At 37.7% G+C, this 17,307-nt stretch overlaps 3 protein-coding genes across 3 annotated transcripts; all 3 read left to right on the top strand.

Moving 5' to 3' along the window:
• Positions 1-1,892: 1,892 nt before the first annotated feature.
• On the top strand, positions 1,893-2,573 carry LOC130053717 (uncharacterized protein K02A2.6-like). Its single transcript, XM_056161124.1, has one exon. The coding sequence runs from the start codon at positions 1,893-1,895 to the stop codon at positions 2,571-2,573; it is 681 nt and encodes a 226-aa protein (XP_056017099.1).
• Positions 2,096-9,341, top strand: LOC130053960 (uncharacterized). The gene is made up of 9 exons (XM_056161782.1): positions 2,096-2,963; positions 3,049-3,093; positions 3,536-3,569; positions 5,024-5,168; positions 5,426-5,473; positions 5,657-5,785; positions 6,422-6,574; positions 6,746-6,842; positions 7,467-9,341. The coding sequence occupies exons 7-9, from the start codon at positions 6,439-6,441 to the stop codon at positions 9,016-9,018; spliced, it is 1,785 nt and encodes a 594-aa protein (XP_056017757.1). The 5' UTR covers positions 2,096-2,963; positions 3,049-3,093; positions 3,536-3,569; positions 5,024-5,168; positions 5,426-5,473; positions 5,657-5,785; positions 6,422-6,438; the 3' UTR covers positions 9,019-9,341.
• Positions 9,342-10,770: 1,429 nt separating this feature from the next.
• Positions 10,771-17,290, top strand: LOC125651333 (uncharacterized). The gene has a single exon (XM_056161785.1). It carries the CDS (start codon positions 11,191-11,193, stop codon positions 12,544-12,546), a length of 1,356 nt encoding a protein of 451 aa, XP_056017760.1. The 5' UTR covers positions 10,771-11,190; the 3' UTR covers positions 12,547-17,290.
• The last annotated feature ends 17 nt before the right edge of the window (positions 17,291-17,307 follow it).

The following is a 17,307-nucleotide window of genomic DNA, read 5'->3' as shown; positions in this document are numbered from 1 at the left end:
CTCAAGAGTTCATAGTGGATAGGTCTCAGAGGATCTTCACCTAGTTTTCTTGGGAGTTGTCAAATATCTTGAAAGCTATTGAAATTTCTTCCTAAATCCAGTTTTTTTTTATGATTCCAGTCCAGCTCAGGTGAGCAGTGTGGCCTATGGACCTCTTGTTTTTAATACTCTCACTTATTTTTGACTGTCCCTGTAAAAAAGGTGTAAAAAGTACTTAACAGAAAAGTACAGAGAGTACAAACAAATCCAATGTTGTAAAGATGTACCTGTAGAAGCATTGTGATGGAGTGATGTGTAGTTCTGGATATTGTGCTGAGTGGATGTAATTGTTCTTTTAACTCATGTTTCTATCTTTCATTCCCTGGATTTTCAATGTGAACAAAAACTAAGTTTGCTTTGATAAGTGGTTTGGAAATTGAAATGTACAGACATATTCAAGGTATGTACAATACTTTTAATTAATATAGTTTAACATATTTAATGTTCTGTCAGCTTAACATTGACACATTGATAAGAATTAATATTCAACATTTAATTTAAGTAGACATTGATTTACAGTTTATTTATTAACAATTTATATTATTGAAAACTCTCAGAGTGCATGGTCAGAGAGACGCTGTAGTGTATTCACATGTAGTTTAGGTGTATTTATGTATTAGCTGCACTGTAGATGGATGTATTAAAAAGATGATGTAACTAATTGACAAAACCATGGAAAAGTTCCCAGACACCAACATTGTCATCTCCCTAGCGACACCAAGGAAGGACAGTGAGGATTGGAATGCCAAAGGCGAACTTATAAATGCATTATTAAGATTACTAAAAGTACAGGGGTTTTCTTGTGTAGGCGTGCTACGAGGAGATCAAATTTCAGAGCACAATAAGTTGTGTACATGTAAAACTGAAAATGCAAAATTAAGTGCACATCATATATCACTTTACAAGGAAACATTGATAGTTGCATTTATTGACAACATTTTGCATGTAATAACTTTATACTTGTCTAATCAATTTTAGTTGTATTTTCATTATGTACAGTAGGGCACCTGCATTTCCTTGAATCATTTAATCTTGCATTATTATTGTAAATTTATATTTATCAGTCAGAAATTTAGCAGTTTTAAGCCATTTAGCATGCTTTGAATATTCATAAGGCGTGCCCTTATATGGAATTGCCTAGGCAGTTTTTGACAGTTTCAAGCAGTTTCTGTCATCTCATTTACATTTTTCGGCCAAAATAACTGCTAAGAAACTGGCCAAAAACTGGGAAGGCTAAAAAAACTGCTTAAAACTGCTCTTATTCATAAGGAGTTTTTGAGAGTCTTCTGACTGGCTAAAAGACTATGGAAGGCTAAGGAACTGCTAAAATACTGCTACTGAAGTAAAACTGGGAAGGTTTAATAACTGCTTAGAAACTGCCTTCCACTTTGACATGGGCTGGAATTGATAAAGAAATTGAAAACATCACTAAATCTTGCAGTGGATGTGCTAAAATTCAAAACAATCCAAGCAAAGCACCAGTACATCCCTGGGAATGGCCTTCAGCACCCTGGCAGAGGATACATATTGATTTTGCAGGACCATTTTTAAATAAGAATTTTCTAATCATGGTTGATGCGCACTCTAAATGGCCTGAAGTTTTCACAATGAATAAAATTACATCTTTTAAAACTATTGAAATTCTTCGTACAGTTTTCGCAAGGAATGGAATTCCAGAGCAGATCGTCTCAGACAACAGACCACAGTTCATGTCACGTGAATTTGATGATTTTAAAAAGAAAAATGGAATTAAACATTTCAAATCCGCTCCATATCAACCAGCAACTAATGGATTGGCCGAAAGATTTGTGTAAACTTTCAAACGAAGCATGAACTCTATGAAAAACAACGAAATGTCGCTCAACAAAAAGATTGCGAACTTCTTATTGCTGTATAGGAACACACCTCATAGTGTCACCAATGAGACACCAGTAAAATTATTTCACGGAAGAAATCTACGGACATGCCTAGATTTGATACGACCCGATACCAGGAAAATCGTGGCAGATAAAACCATGAAAAACGCCATGGAGGAAAGAGAGTTCAAAGAAAATGATCATGTGATTGTACGGGATTATCGAAATAAGGATAAATGGATTAACGGACAGATTAGATCAAAATTAGGACCGTTATCTTATGAAGTCACCACAGAACAAGGAAGTGTGTGGAAAAGACACTTCGATCAAATGCGCGATTCAAAACCGAAACCTGATGAACAGTGTTCTTTAAATGACCCTATGGCAGAAATATGTGAACAACAAGAGTCTGTAACTTCTGACTCAAACACGCCATGCAGCGAGTCTCCGGCCAGTACACACATAGAAAACACGCCATGCAGCGAGTCTCCGGCCAGTACACACATAGAAAACACGCCATGCAGCGAGTCTCCGGCCAGTACACACACAGAAAACACGCCATGCAGCGAGTCTCCGGCCAGTACACACACAGAAAACGTGACGTCCGAACAACCGTTAAATAAACATTATCCGATGCGTGTGCGAAAACAAACCAAAAGACTCATTGAAGAGTGTTGACTTTGTACATAAACATTGTAACATTAACATAATCTGATGAACTTTAATTATCAATTAAGTAGAATAGTTTTGTTTTCTTTTGAATATTACAAATGTTTTATGTTCATAAAATAGAAGGGAGGAATTGTCATATATGTATTATTTTAAAGTTCTATATTCCAAAGTTCACACCTGCATCTCCAACATAAATAAAACAATGTTAGGATAGTAATTGATTCTGACAGTCACTAATGGGTAACCTATTAAAAGCGCTGACTCTCCAGAACTTGATATTTGATACTCTGTGAAACTCTTGTATTGTCAGTTAATAAAATGTAGCCACAGTGAACAGACGTGTTTGTATAGATTCATACACAACAAAGACCACCAGAAAGAAGGGAAGAACAAGAGGTAATTACCAATGTGTAGTCTTATGTATTGAGAATGTTTCTTTTACACAAAATGATTTCATTTAATCCTTGTTCCTATCATGTAGGACACAGAGTGTGAAAGACCACAAAAAAGAAAGAAAGAACAAGAGGTAATTACCAATAGTTCATGATTAGGGTATGAATAAACATATTTCTAACAGTGATCTAGGTTTGAAAACCATTCAGACTAGGAATTCTATTTCCAGTTGCTGAAAGGACATAATGAATTTGAGTTTAATGGGGAAACGGATGGTTTTCGTTCCTTTGTTTCATTGACTTTACAATACAGATTCATGAAATGAAAGGTGAAGATGAAGTGATGCTCAAAGGGAAGATTCCCCATCAACAATATGTCCAACAAGTCGATTTTCAGCTTGAACTGTTTTCCATTCTATACCAATGTCTAAGGTGTGTGTGTGGGTGGGTGGGTGCCTGCGTTCGTGTAATATTTACATGAAAGTATGTACAGAATGGAGTACTTAGGATCTTTACTCATGATCTTATTCAAATGTAATTCAATATCTGCAAATTTAAGATGTTTCTATATTATAGAGACCTCCATTCAGAAGCAAAGAGTTAACCAATGGTAAGAAAATCTCAATGATCAGATGATACTGTAACTAGATGTTAACATGAACATAAGTACAGTACGTTGTCAATGTAAACAGGAAGTGAAAACTATTTTGTGATATACGAGAATAATCTCCCGCGCAGGAGAGGGCTTTTCTGGAGGAAAATGGCGCGCCCAACGTTGGGAAGAATTCACATGTGATCAAACGAACGTAGTGCTTCATACGAGGGATTATACAGCAGAAACTGTAAGTCAAAGTATTTAAGCTTTTCATGGTAGCAGAGCGTAGTTAAAAATGGCGAGTAACTACAAAAATCCACCGGCATTCAATCCAAAATGTATGACCTACGAAACTTGGAAAAACAAAGTAAAAGTTTGGCAACTTGTTACGGACCTAAAACCCGAAAAACAAGCGTTAGCAGTGTCACTGACATTAGTGGGAAATGCAAGAGAAACGGCAATGGACATTGCCGCCGCCGATATGGCAAAGGATACCGGGATGGCAACTTTGATTGAACAGCTTGATAAAGTTTTCTCAGGGATGACAAAGACAAAGCTTATGAAGCCTATAAGAACTTCGACACATTTAGTAGAACGGAAGATATGTCAATGACTGATTTCATTGTTGAATCTGATAAAAGATATAACAAATCAAAGAAGTATGAAATGACACTTCCGGAAGCAGTTTTAGCATTCAAAATTTTAGACAATGCTGGACTTTCATCGAGTGAAAAACAGTCGGCATTGACAGCATCACCAGATGTAAAGTATGCATCAATGAAGTCTGCACTACAGCGTATTTTTGGAGAAAGTGCAAGTGCAGGAGTGACAAGTGGATTTTCAGGCATAACAGTTAAAGAAGAAAAAGCCTTTCTTACCCAGCATAAAAGATTTCCACCCACACAAAAGTTTGAGAATGCTCAAAGAGGAACGAATCCACTCAATAAATTTGGAAAGAGGACAAAGTGCGCAATATGTCAGAGCGTTTTTAATTGGGCTAAAAACTGTCCAGATAAAACAACGTCAGCAAAAATTGTAGAAGATGATAGTGATACTATGGACAATTGTAATTTGACTTTACTTACTAAAGACCTACCCACACCAAATAAAGGTCTTTAGTGTCATTGAATCAAAAGGGTCAGCAGTTATCGATACAGCATGCACACGTACAGTTTGTGGGGAAAAATGGTTTGATCAGTATATGAGTGGTGTAAATAGAGACTCAGTTGATACTCATGAGAGCCACAGACCATTTAGATTTGGAGATGGACAAGTGGTACACTCTTTCAAACATGCGTCAATTCCAGCAAAAATAGGAAACACGTACTGCAAGAAATATTGCATTGTCGATTGCATCTGCCATTGCCAGAGTCTCTCCTGCCAATGTACTTCTCACTAGATGGCACTTATTTTTAAAAAATCTAATACTATAGTAAAACATGTACGGATTGATCATTTTATTTTTTCAGATCAATTCTCATTGTTACCAATAATCAAGGCTTCCCACCATGTTCTCCCAAAATCAAGCAGGACACCCGATACCATGTTTGTGGGGAGGTCCTTTATAGAAAGGACTTTTATTCGTTATTGAACAACAACTGGCTGAATGATAAGGTATTTTATAAATTGTGAAACCTATCTAATTGGACATACTCTGGGAGACAAATTTTGTATGTGAGAAGTGACAGGTGTCTGATTGCACAGGCTAAAGCACATTGATAGTAAAGCATTAGGAACAAAAATGGGGGTTGGAATTCACATTGAAACTTTGCAGAAGTGTTCATTACTTAGTGTAGGTGTACAAGACGTATTAATTTTTTTGTACACCCCCTAAAGTTTTTGGGTTGCATTGGATTCATCTTGTCTTTCAGATGGTCTGTCCATCTGTGGACATTTCTTTCCAGACTATATCTGTGAGGGTAATCAATTGATTTTTTTTTTTAACTTTGTTGAAGTGTCAGGCACTATGTGAACCTTTGTGCCTGAAATTTTCAGATCCATCCATGAAATTTGAGAAAATGTTAGTATTTTTGTGAAGAATGCAACCAGAATATGTTCTTTTCAATGTTCTCATCAGTTACCATCTTCTTCTTTCCTTGCAGGTAATCAATGCATTTTTGGCTTTGCTGATGAGGATGAATAATGCAAATGATTCCCATCACATATTTGCATTACCTTCGTACCTGGCAGTTCTTTGGGAGAATGGCAGATTTAACTGGCTTTATAAGCAGGTAAGATTGTATATTATTAAGAGATTGTGAAGAATAATATGGAATACATGTATTGGTGCTAATTATGTCTCCCCTCTTTCAGGGGGAGACATATTGTTTTTGTACTTTCTGTCTATTCATCCGTCTGTCTGTCACAAAAACTTTGTGAATGCCTTTCCTCCTATATGGCTTATCAGATAGACTTGAAACTTTAGACAATGCTTCATTGCCATTTGTAGATGTGCATATTGGTGGGACAGGAGCATTCAGATTTTGAAATTTTGAAATTGAAATCACGTTTCAGTCAAAAAGTTAATCATATATCAACATGGACTCATTCATTTGCATAGGTAACTGAATTTTAAGATTTTGTGCTGAAATCTGGCACCGAAAATGGAAATGGCATGCGAATTGGGTCTGTTTGATATTTTTTTCACGTCAGAGAAAATTCAGACTTATAGTTAATTGATTGGACCCAATTAGATCGTGACAGGTTACAATTACATAAACTGATAAATAGTATCGAAATCTTCAGCATCATTGTCATCAATTATTATGATTTATATTGAACTACAGGTTTTACTTTATTTACAAAGCTACTTTCAATATGATTCAGATTTCTTTGGACTTTCACTTTCACTTTTTTCTTCCTTTCAGATTAAAGGATTAATGAAATGGATATTTCAAAATTCCAATTAAGTGGAAAGGAATGGCAGTGCCCAGACGAAAATTGTCAGAAAAAATTAAGTCGCAAGCAAACACTCATAACCCATATTCAGTGTTATCATAAGAACCTTGCTAGTAATCTTGGTAAGTAAATAAGGAAGTGAACGTTGCAGCTGAATTTGAACTAGGTCTATACCCCCCACAGCCAGTATGTACTTTGTTTCTTCTGCTGTCACTTATTCCTTAAGAAATATTTTATCACATCAACTTGTAACTTAATTAAAGTAATAATTAAACTTTGAAAATTTATTTTAGGTGTAAGCAAGGTTCAACGTACATACAAAAAGTATGAATTTGACTCATCAGAATCGGTGCCCAGGAGTACTTATTTCTGGAAGAAAAGGAAGTTCAGGTATTTATTTTTACCATTACAAATCTTAATTAACACACATTCTGACCACTATGTATATTGCCTCTTCAGGACCCAGTTGCTCAAAAGTTAGTTAAGTTTAACTGACAGTTAACGTCTAGTTATGACTATAATATTAATGTAAGAGTTAATGACAAGTTAACTGTTAGTTTAAAGTTAACAAACCTTTGTGCAACTGGGTCCAGGGTTGCAAATGACAGTCAAAAGTTGAGGGGCCATGTGGGCCCCCAACTTTGCAGACATTTCTAGCCCACTTAAATATTTTGAGGCCCACAATTGCAAATAGCAATGCCCATTTCAAAGGAAAATTTTATGATCGTTTTCTTTAATAGTCCGAGAAATAATCTTTGCATTTTTCAGTGAAAACAAAAGTGCATTTAAAAGTCTAATCAAACTGTAAGCAGATTCCGGAAAAGTTAGGGTAAACTTTTACTTGCCATGTGGGCAAGAGGATTTTCATAATTTGGTTGCCCACAAGTGAAATAATACTCGCATTTGCAAGTGGTTATTTGCAACCCCGATATTTTCCAATTATTCATCATTGTTCTTAAAAGAATTTACTTCTTTTAGCATTTTTTTTAAATGTATGTATTCTTTTCTTTCCAGTGACACTGCAAATAATGAAGAAGATATGGAGCAAGGTCATATTCCTTGCAACTCACAAGAATTAGATCATGGATGTGTTGATGATCAAGGTGAAAATGTTCAAGAAGAAGAGGAATTAATACAGAATTTGCCGACAGATGTTGACAACTCATACAGTGATGATGATATGTCTTTTTCATCAGATTTGAGTGTTGGAACTGATATTGTAAGCGAGGATGGAAGCTATTCTTCTGATGAACATGATGATGGTCGTGCTGAAAATGAGGATAACTCAACAAAAACGAATGACCCTCCTTTGTATGTCATTCCACCTCAACAGCATCTATATAAGAGTTCAGTCACAAAATCTGAACATCTGTTAGCTGCTAGTGCATTAGCCACAAGGCACAATCTCTCACAAACAGCAATGTCAGATATCCTGGATTTTATTCAGCTTCATATTCCTGATGAAAATATAGGCGAAACATCTGTTGCAAAGTTGAAAGATGAGTGTGGATTCGGTCCAAATCAACTTCAATATCATTTATATTGTGATGGTTGCAAAAAAGGCTTTAATGGGAATGAGGATAACTGTCAAACACCTGAATGCCAAGGATCAAAAACAAATCCAGAATTCAAAAAATACTTTGTGACCAGCAAACTTGAAGAACAGTTAAAGGATATATTTGAATGTCCTGGCATTTGGGAATTGATTAAACATTCAAATGGACATAATCTGCAAAGTGATATCATTTCTGATATAAAGAGTGGATTAGGTTACCAGAAACTCCAACATCCTGGAGGTTTTCTCCACATGTCTTCAAACATCACTCTAACTTTATTTACAGATGGCATACCCTTGTTTAGCAGCTCATCTGTGTCATTATGGCCAGTTTATCTCCTCATCAATGAACTGTCACCCAAAGAACGATTTCAGAGGACAAATATGGTTCTTTGGGGAATTTGGCAAGGCGTGGGGAAACCAAAAATGTGCATGCTTTTACGACACCTTGTCCTTGATCTCCTTATTTTATATAACTATGGAGTCACATTCACAGTGGAAGGACAAACAATAACATCAAAAGCCATGTTGGTTGTTGCTACAATGGATCTGCAAGCACGTTCATATGTACTGAATATGACTCAACATAATGGTGTAAATGGGTGTTTATATTGTAAAGAGCCAGGAGTTGTTGTAAGTAGTGGAAAGGGTACCTGCAGATCATATCCTTACATTAAAACTCCTGTGATGCGATCAGAATCAGATGCTAGGAATAGTGCTAAAGCTGCCCGAATTTCTGGACAAAGAGTTGAAGGCTTTTTTGGTGAAAATGTTCTTATGTACTTGCCGTATTTCTGTATGACAACAAATGTGACTATTGACTATATGCATGGTGCTTTACTAGGAGTGTGCAAAAAACTTCTGCAATTGTGGTTTGATAGTAAAAATAAAACTGAACCTTGGTACATTGGGGAAAAGATCAGAATAATGGACAATATGTTGAAGGAGATCAAGCCTCCCTACTTTATACATAGGCGTCCAAGGATCCTCTCAAACACTTACTCTCACTGAAAGGCTTCAGAACTTAGAAACTGGTTACTGTTTTTCGCCTTGCCATGTTTGAAGGGACATTTACATGACATTTACCTTATGCATTTCAGCTGTTTGGTCGAGGCAGTATATACATTACTGAGTGAAAGAATTTCTTCATCAGATCTGTTAAGAGCTGAGACATTACTTAATGCTTTCTGCTCAAATATGTCTTCATTATATGGAAACCACCTAATGAGCCTTAATGTGCATAACCTTACACATCTTGCATCTTTTGTTAAATTATGGGGGCCTCTTTGGTGTTGGTCGTGCTTTGCATTTGAATCATTTAATGGTGAAATAAAGAAGTCTATCCATGGAACTGGCAATGTTTGCAGGGAAGTATTTTGGTTTCTGCAGGCTCAGAAAAGAGTTGCAAAGAAAGTATATGATATGCAAGCTGTTGGAAACATGGAAAGCAAAGCTTACAAATTCATGGAAAGAATGGTGAACTCATCAGACAAAAGAACAGGATCCAGAGCATATCAGTGCAATGTTATTAAGGTTCAAGATTTACAAATGGAATTAGACCAGGTCATCAAAGATAAACTTCAAAAACTTATGAATAGTGACAGCAAAACGGACTTTTCTTTGGTTGCAAAAGTGGCAAGAAATGGTTTTACCATGTTCAGTAAGGCTTGCACAAAAGTGAAAAAGCAAAACTCTTTCTGTTTAATGTTAGAAAAGCCATTAGGACAGGCTGATGCTATAGAAGTGCATAAATACATCATGCACAAGGACACAGATCAAGTATTTGCAGTTGGGAGATTGATGTGCAGGATGGGGTCTATTCTTGAAAGAAGAGTACCACATCTACAATGCCTGGCCTTTGTTAGGTACTGGATATAAAATTTCCTTACATGAAATGATTATAGTTCTGATACTTTTTCATATACTAGTATATATTGTAAATATTTTGATACAGGAATATTTATTTAACCTATTGGCTTGAAGCCACAGTGGCCTACAAATTTTGCAATCTCAAGACTAAGCAGTCCAAGTTAGAATTTAGGGTTGGGGGGCAGAATTAATATATTTTCGGAAGAAAACAACTCCGCATTTGATTTGAAAGCATTATTCACTAAGATCTCTGCCTTGACAGACCATGATCCTGTGTTCATTTGCACTATTAAGTTCAATCATGAATGCACAACTTAATTTGGCTGAACTGATACAATAATATAATTAAGAGATCTATATACAGAAAGATGTAATGTGGAACTTCAGCAAGTAGTAGACAATCTGTGGCAAAACACAATAACTTCCAATACAAGACATGTATATCAGCAAGGTTTTAATGCCTACAAACATTTTTTAGCGCTATATAATGTTCAATTTGATGACAGTTTTCCTCCAATTTCTCAGGATATTTTGATTTACTTTGTAGCACATTGTCAAAACAGTTTATCTCTAAAATACTCCACCATAAGATTGTTTTTATGTGGCATAAGATTTGCATACATAGAAAAGGGAATACCTAACCCATTTGAATCAAAATGTCAATCTATGGATCGATTAAGTATGATTTTGAATGGCATTAGAAAAGTTCAATCAGAAACTTGTACATCAAAAACAAGATTGCCAATCACATATCCAATATTAGAAAGCATGTGTTTAGCTTTAAGAAGAGGTGCTTTTGACAAACACACAAATGTTTTATTAGAAGCAATGTATGTCACAGCTTTTTATGGTTTTTTTTTAGATGTGGAGAATTGACAATTCAGAATTATTTTATTGAAATTTGATTTATTAAATTATTATTTATACACAACGTTGGTTTCCTTTTCCTGTACTTAGCTAACTATGTTTAATTAGGATATTTGATGTTGCTTTGTTTTTATTTATCATATCGATTCTAAAATTAGATTTGGTATTGGTCAGTGTAATTAGATGACCAATCAGATTAGAGTAGCCGGGAGCATTGATGCCTAGAGGGGGATGCTGATTAAGTTCATTGTATAGCCTTGTAGGGCAGCAGCTAACAGCAGCTATTATTTTTGCCTTTTCAACATTTATCTATATCGTGATTCCTTTCAATGATCATATTGGAACTTACTATTCATCTTGGAGACGTTTTCATGTAGTGTTTTCCACATATATAGAAGATTCTGGGAGTTGTATTTGTTTGTGTGACTGGTGCATTATTTTCCCGCCATGGGACCTAAGCGATCTAATCGATCGGTACCGTACAATCCTGAACTACCTGCTAATTGGACTTCGGCACGTTTGAGAGAAACTCTGAATTCCCGCGGTATTAACTTTCCCACCAATGCTCGCCGATCCGTGTTGATACGTTTGATTGAAGAGAATGAGAATCCTATAAATAGACCTACGCAGTCCCACAATGACACATCCCACAATGCAACGCAACGAGTAAACAACAATGGCGAACAGAGAGTGTTGGTAGACTTGGTGTCAAAGTTGACATCAACGGTTCAATCGCTGCAACAAAGTGTGGTGTCGTTAAACACTAGAGTGAATTCTCTTACCGCTCAGGCTAATATTCAGTCGGACAATGCCGTTGCAGGGAGACCGCTTCTCCGGACAGAAACGGCAAGAAATGCAACACGGGTGACCACCGGTAACAACGAACCTCCAACTTCGGCGGGTCTGTCTACAGTACACGTATCCACAGACTCTTTGCCCATTTCTCCGACGAATGAAAGCCGTGGTTATGATCTGGCTTCCGCTTTCTCTGCTTTCCAATCGCGTCAAGTCTCGGCTGCTGCTGGATCACCTGGTCAGCTCAACAATGTGAGGACGACCTATGGCTACGCTTCTGAATCATTACCATTGGTAGAGACTATATCGCCACAACTGAGACAGCAGATAGTGTCAGGTAAGGACGTGAACCTAGCCACTCTTCTTATTCCCTACTTCACTCCCATTGAGTCACCAGAGGGCAAGTCTGACCAGAGACTGCAACGTTTCCTGACCATTGGGGAATTCATTCAAGCTTTCGGCATTTATAAGAACGTTATGTGTGAGGCCTACCCTCACCGAAGATCGGAATTAGATTTGTATGAGAGAGACTTAGTGGACATGGCCACCCGTTATCCTGGGAAAGGTTTTTACGAATATCACCGCCATTTTAGCCTTATGGCCGCGGCTCAGCTGAAATTCAACAACATTTTAGTGGATTGGTCAATTCGTAACAATACATTGTTTTGCAACATATTTGCCAACTCAAAGCCCCAGTCATGTGCTGCTTGCAACAGCACCCTACATCTGACTGGATTCTGTCCATTGAATGCCAACAGAAGACCCACTGACAGCAACGATTCGTACGGGCGCAAGAGAAACTTCCACGCAGGTAGAGAAATCTGCAACAATTTCAATGGACAACGGGGTTGTCAACTAGCCAGATGCAGGAATGCTCATATTTGCTTGGAATGCAAAGAAGACCATTCCAAACTTAACTGTCCAAGCACAAAAAACTCCAGTTGGCCCCAGTTCTTTGGGGCCTCCACTCACCAGAAGCCACAGAGGGAAATTTCGACTTCGAAATAACGACACCAGTGCAGATAGATATACTACAAGATCTGCTGATAGACCACCCAGATAGGGATTTCACACAGTATTTGATTAATGGATTACGATGTGGCTTTTACACGGGGTTCAAAAATATTCCAAACAATAACTTTGAATGTAAAAATCTCAAGTCGGCGATTCAGTATTCCAACAGTGTAACGGAACTACTACAACAGGAAGTTGACAAGGGTTACCTATTGGGTCCCTTTACAGATATTCCTTTTCCTCATTACCGTATAAATCCAATTGGTATAGCAATTAGTAAATATTCTAAGAAAAAGAGACTCATCGTGGACATGTCGGCGCCTCATAATGACTTAGATAATCCTAGCTTGAATGACTTGATCAACAAAGAAGACTTTTCTCTCAGCTATGTGACCATAGACGATGCTATACAGCTTATCAAAAAATGTGGAAAGAATTCTATGTTGATAAAAACCGATATCACAGATGCATTTAAAATAATGCCTATCTGCCTTCAATTGTGGCCCTTTCATGGTGTTAAGTGGGAAAACCAATATTATTTTTACAAACGTTTAGTATTTGGAAGTCGTTCAAGTCCCAAAATTTTTGATAGCTTGTCCTTTGCAGTGTGCTGGATTGCTACACACAAATACCAAATGCCCAATATTCTACACCTACTTGATGATTTCCTAGTAGTCGTTCCTCCAGACTCGAATGCTACCGAAATTAAGCTAAAGCTGCTTAGCCTTTTCAAAGACTTGGGGATTCCACTGTCGGTTAAAAAGACTGAAGGCCCAAATACGGAATTGGAATACTTGGGTATCTACTTGGATTCTTTCAACATGATAGCAAGGTTACCTAAGGACAAGATTGATCGCATCTCAGAAATAGTGGAATCGTTCCTGCACCGCAAATCCTGTACAAAAAGGGAATTACTTAGTTTACTTGGACACTTAAACTTTGCATGTAGAGTAATCCTACCAGGACGATCTTTTATTTCACACCTTATCGCTCTATCCACAACTGTAGAACCATTACATTACCATATTCAGTTAGACAGTATGTGCCGAGCAGATCTCACTATGTGGGCTAAATTCCTTCGTTCATGGAATGGCGTTTCTTTTTTCATCAATGATGACATTGTGAATGCAGCAGATATTCAACTTTTCACGGATGCCACCCCATCTTCCTTTGGTGGATTTTACCAGAATGACTGGTTTCAAGGATATTTTCCCAAAGAAATTTTGCAAGAGAAGACATCAATGGCCTTCTTTGAACTCTACCCCATAGTGATGGCATGTCTTCTGTGGGGCGATAAATGGAAAAGGAAGCGCATTTTGTTTCATTGTGATAACAGAGCAACCGTAGATATTATATGCAAGGGACGTTCGAAAATTAAAAGCATAATGAAACTTATGAGAACTTTGACTTTTCACGCGGCTAGCAACCATTATATCATTCATGCTAAGCATATTGAAGGTACAAAAAACTGTATTGCTGACTCTCTCTCTCGTTTCCAGATGCAGAGATTCCGAACCTTAGCTCCCCAAGCCAACCCCTTTCCAGTGCCTTGCGTGCATCATTCGGTGATGATGACAGACTAGATCAGGAGTTGCAGGGACTTTGGGAAGCTTCACTGAACCAGTCAACTCGCAAGACATATTCTTCAGCCTTACAGTGTTTTCAGAACTTTATGATTATGAATGGTGCTAAGTTCTCCAAGCATGGGTTACCTCTCATACAAGAATCAGACCTTGTTTATTTTGTGACACATTGTAAATCGGTGCTGAAATTGAAACATGACACCATTAAATTATATCTTGCTGGCATTAGGTTTCACTATATTAAGTCTGGATTGGGCGATGTCTTGAAAGGATGCGATCAGTTGCATTATGTGTTAAGAGGTGTTAAAAGATTACAGTCAAATGTCCATCACAAGCGTTTTCCTATTACTACAAGAATTTTAGCACAAATATGGAATGTTTTAGACCAGGGAGTTTTTTCTCCTTTTGTAGATCTCATGTTAAAATGTATGTATTCATGTGCATTTTTTGGTTTTTTGAGATGTGGTGAAATCACATGCAAATCTCAGAATGTAGAACAATTTTTACAAATCTCAGATGTACATATTAAACCAGGAGGAAGTGCTTTTGTTTTGAAATTAAGAACCTCCAAAACAGATCCATTTTCAAAAGGTGTTGAAATTGTTATTTTTGAAAATGACCACTTTAAACCGGTGTACACCATGATATCATATTTAGATGCTCGCAAATCTCTGTTTAGTTCAAACACTGGCAAATCGCCATTATTTGTAGACAATGAATTTAACCTTAAACCCATGCCAAGAGACACTTTTGTTCTGCAACTGAAAGAGATACTCCTTCGGATTGGATATGATGATAACAAATTTTCAGGTCATTCTTTTAGGATAGGTGCAGCTACAGCAGCGGCTGCAGCTGGTGTTGAAGATCATGTTATTAAAGAATTAGGTCGTTGGTCTTCAGACTGCTACAACAGATATATTAGAACAGATGTAGAGGCTGTTCAAAAAGCACAAGTACAAATGTCATATTTGTAATATGTTGTTTCTTTTTTTTTTTTTTTTTTTTTTCTACTGTGTACATGAGCCTATTATTATTACATGTTAAAAATTTTTTTTTTTTTTTTTTTTTTTTTTTTTTTTTTTCATGACTACCGGTTCTTGGGGGCTTCACTCATTCCTTTCGTTCATTTGGCGTTCATTCCTGGGGGAATTTTGCCCCCAAGGGATTATTTACTTATTACATACATTATTTGTTTATATGTACATGTATTGTATTAGAACCTGTATATGAATTATGTTGGCAGGCGGTATATTGTAGATATTAGGTTGACACGTTATTCGGGCAGGAATCTCGGCCACGTCTATGTTTCTCTGTATATACATGGTTAAGCTCACAGATCAGCTCGAGCTTCATTGGATTTGTATTCGGGTTTGTTGGTTACCCGCTGGGATCAGCCCCGGGTAAGCTCCCTGGGATCAGCCCGGAGCTTCATTTCCATTCAGTTTTGCATGCATGGGGATTTGCTCATTCAGCTCCCTGGGATCAGCCCGGAGCTTCAGTCTGTTTTCTCGCCCGCTGGGATCACCCCGGGCAGCTCCTTGGGATCAGCCCGGAGCTTGTTTTTTGTGTTCTTTAACCCGCTAGATTCAGTCGCGGGTAGCTCCTTGGGATCAGCCCGGAGCTTCATCACTCCTTTTGGACCCGTTGGGATCAACCCGGGGTAGCTCACTGGGATCAGCCAGTTGCTTAGTTGTGGTTTTAGTCCAGATGGTCGTACGTGACCTGCTGGGATCAGCCCAAGGCTAGTTCACTAGAGTTAGTGTAGAGTAGAGTAGAGTACATATAGTTATGTAGTATTGGAGTTATAAGAATGAGAAGCCCCCAGAACGCCAAACTGTATTTTATTTTTTGTTGTTTTGTACATATTGTATGTTCTTCTGATGTAGGCATGTATGTTAGTAATCAATATGAGTTTTCAGTTGGATATGTAAATAAATGTTAAACTCTGACTGTCTGGTGGTTGTGTATAAATTGAAATTTGATTTATTAAATTATTATTTATACACAACGTTGGTTTCCTTTTCCTGTACTTAGCTAACTATGTTTAATTAGGATATTTGATGTTGCTTTGTTTTTATTTATCATATCGATTCTAAAATTAGATTTGGTATTGGTCAGTGTAATTAGATGACCAATCAGATTAGAGTAGCCGGGAGCATTGATGCCTAGAGGGGGATGCTGATTAAGTTCATTGTATAGCCTTGTAGGAGACTGAAAGTAACAGCAGCTACCCACCCACCTTCCCCATCAACTTCCCCGGCTCTCTTCTCTTATTGGGGCTCCTCATTCCTTTTGTTCATGGCGTTCATTCCTGGGGGAATTTTGCCCCCAAGGGATTGTTCATTCCTGGGGGAATTTTGCCCCCAAGGGATTATTTACTTATTACATACATTATTTGTTTATATGTACATGTATTGTATTAGAACCTGTATATGAATTATGTTGGCAGGCGGTATATTGTAGATATTAGGTTGACACGTTATTCGGGCAGGAATCTCGGCCACGTCTATGTTTCTCTGTATATACATGGTTAAGCTCACAGATCAGCTCGAGCTTCATTGGATTTGTATTCGGGTTTGTTGGTTACCCGCTGGGATCAGCCCCGGGTAAGCTCCCTGGGATCAGCCCGGAGCTTCATTTCCATTCAGTTTTGCATGCATGGGGATTTGCTCATTCAGCTCCCTGGGATCAGCCCGGAGCTTCAGTCTGTTTTCTCGCCCGCTGGGATCACCCCGGGCAGCTCCTTGGGATCAGCCCGGAGCTTGTTTTTTGTGTTCTTTAACCCGCTAGATTCAGTCGCGGGTAGCTCCTTGGGATCAGCCCGGAGCTTCATCACTCCTTTTGGACCCGTTGGGATCAACCCGGGGTAGCTCACTGGGATCAGCCAGTTGCTTAGTTGTGGTTTTAGTCCAGATGGTCGTACGTGACCTGCTGGGATCAGCCCAAGGCTAGTTCACTAGAGTTAGTGTAGAGTAGAGTAGAGTACATATAGTTATGTAGTATTGGAGTTATAAGAATGAGAAGCCCCCAGAACGCCAAACTGTATTTTATTTTTTGTTGTTTTGTACATATTGTATGTTCTTCTGATGTAGGCATGTATGTTAGTAATCAATATGAGTTTTCAGTTGGATATGTAAATAAATGTTAAACTCTGACTGTCTGGTGGTTGTGT

This window comes from Ostrea edulis, chromosome 4 (genome assembly GCF_947568905.1).
Source record: "Ostrea edulis chromosome 4, xbOstEdul1.1, whole genome shotgun sequence".
Lineage (NCBI taxonomy): Eukaryota > Metazoa > Mollusca > Bivalvia > Ostreida > Ostreidae > Ostrea > Ostrea edulis.
Note: the sequence above shows the minus strand (reverse complement) of the source record. Positions and strands in the feature narration are given on the sequence as shown.

What these genes read in the sequence shown, in the direction of transcription:
- LOC130053717 (XM_056161124.1), top strand. Translation starts at nt 1,893, where the DNA reads ATGTCGCTCAACAAAAAGATTGCGAACTTCTTATTGCTGTATAGGAAC.
- LOC130053960 (XM_056161782.1), top strand. Translation starts at nt 6,439, where the DNA reads ATGGATATTTCAAAATTCCAATTAAGTGGAAAGGAATGGCAGTGCCCA. An exon ending in GAACCTTGCTAGTAATCTTG is followed by an intron (nt 6,575 to 6,745) that starts GTAAGTAAATAA and finishes AATTTATTTTAG; the next exon opens with GTGTAAGCAAGGTTCAACGT. An exon ending in TGGAAGAAAAGGAAGTTCAG is followed by an intron (nt 6,843 to 7,466) that starts GTATTTATTTTT and finishes TTTTCTTTCCAG; the next exon opens with TGACACTGCAAATAATGAAG.
- LOC125651333 (XM_056161785.1), top strand. Translation starts at nt 11,191, where the DNA reads ATGGGACCTAAGCGATCTAATCGATCGGTACCGTACAATCCTGAACTA.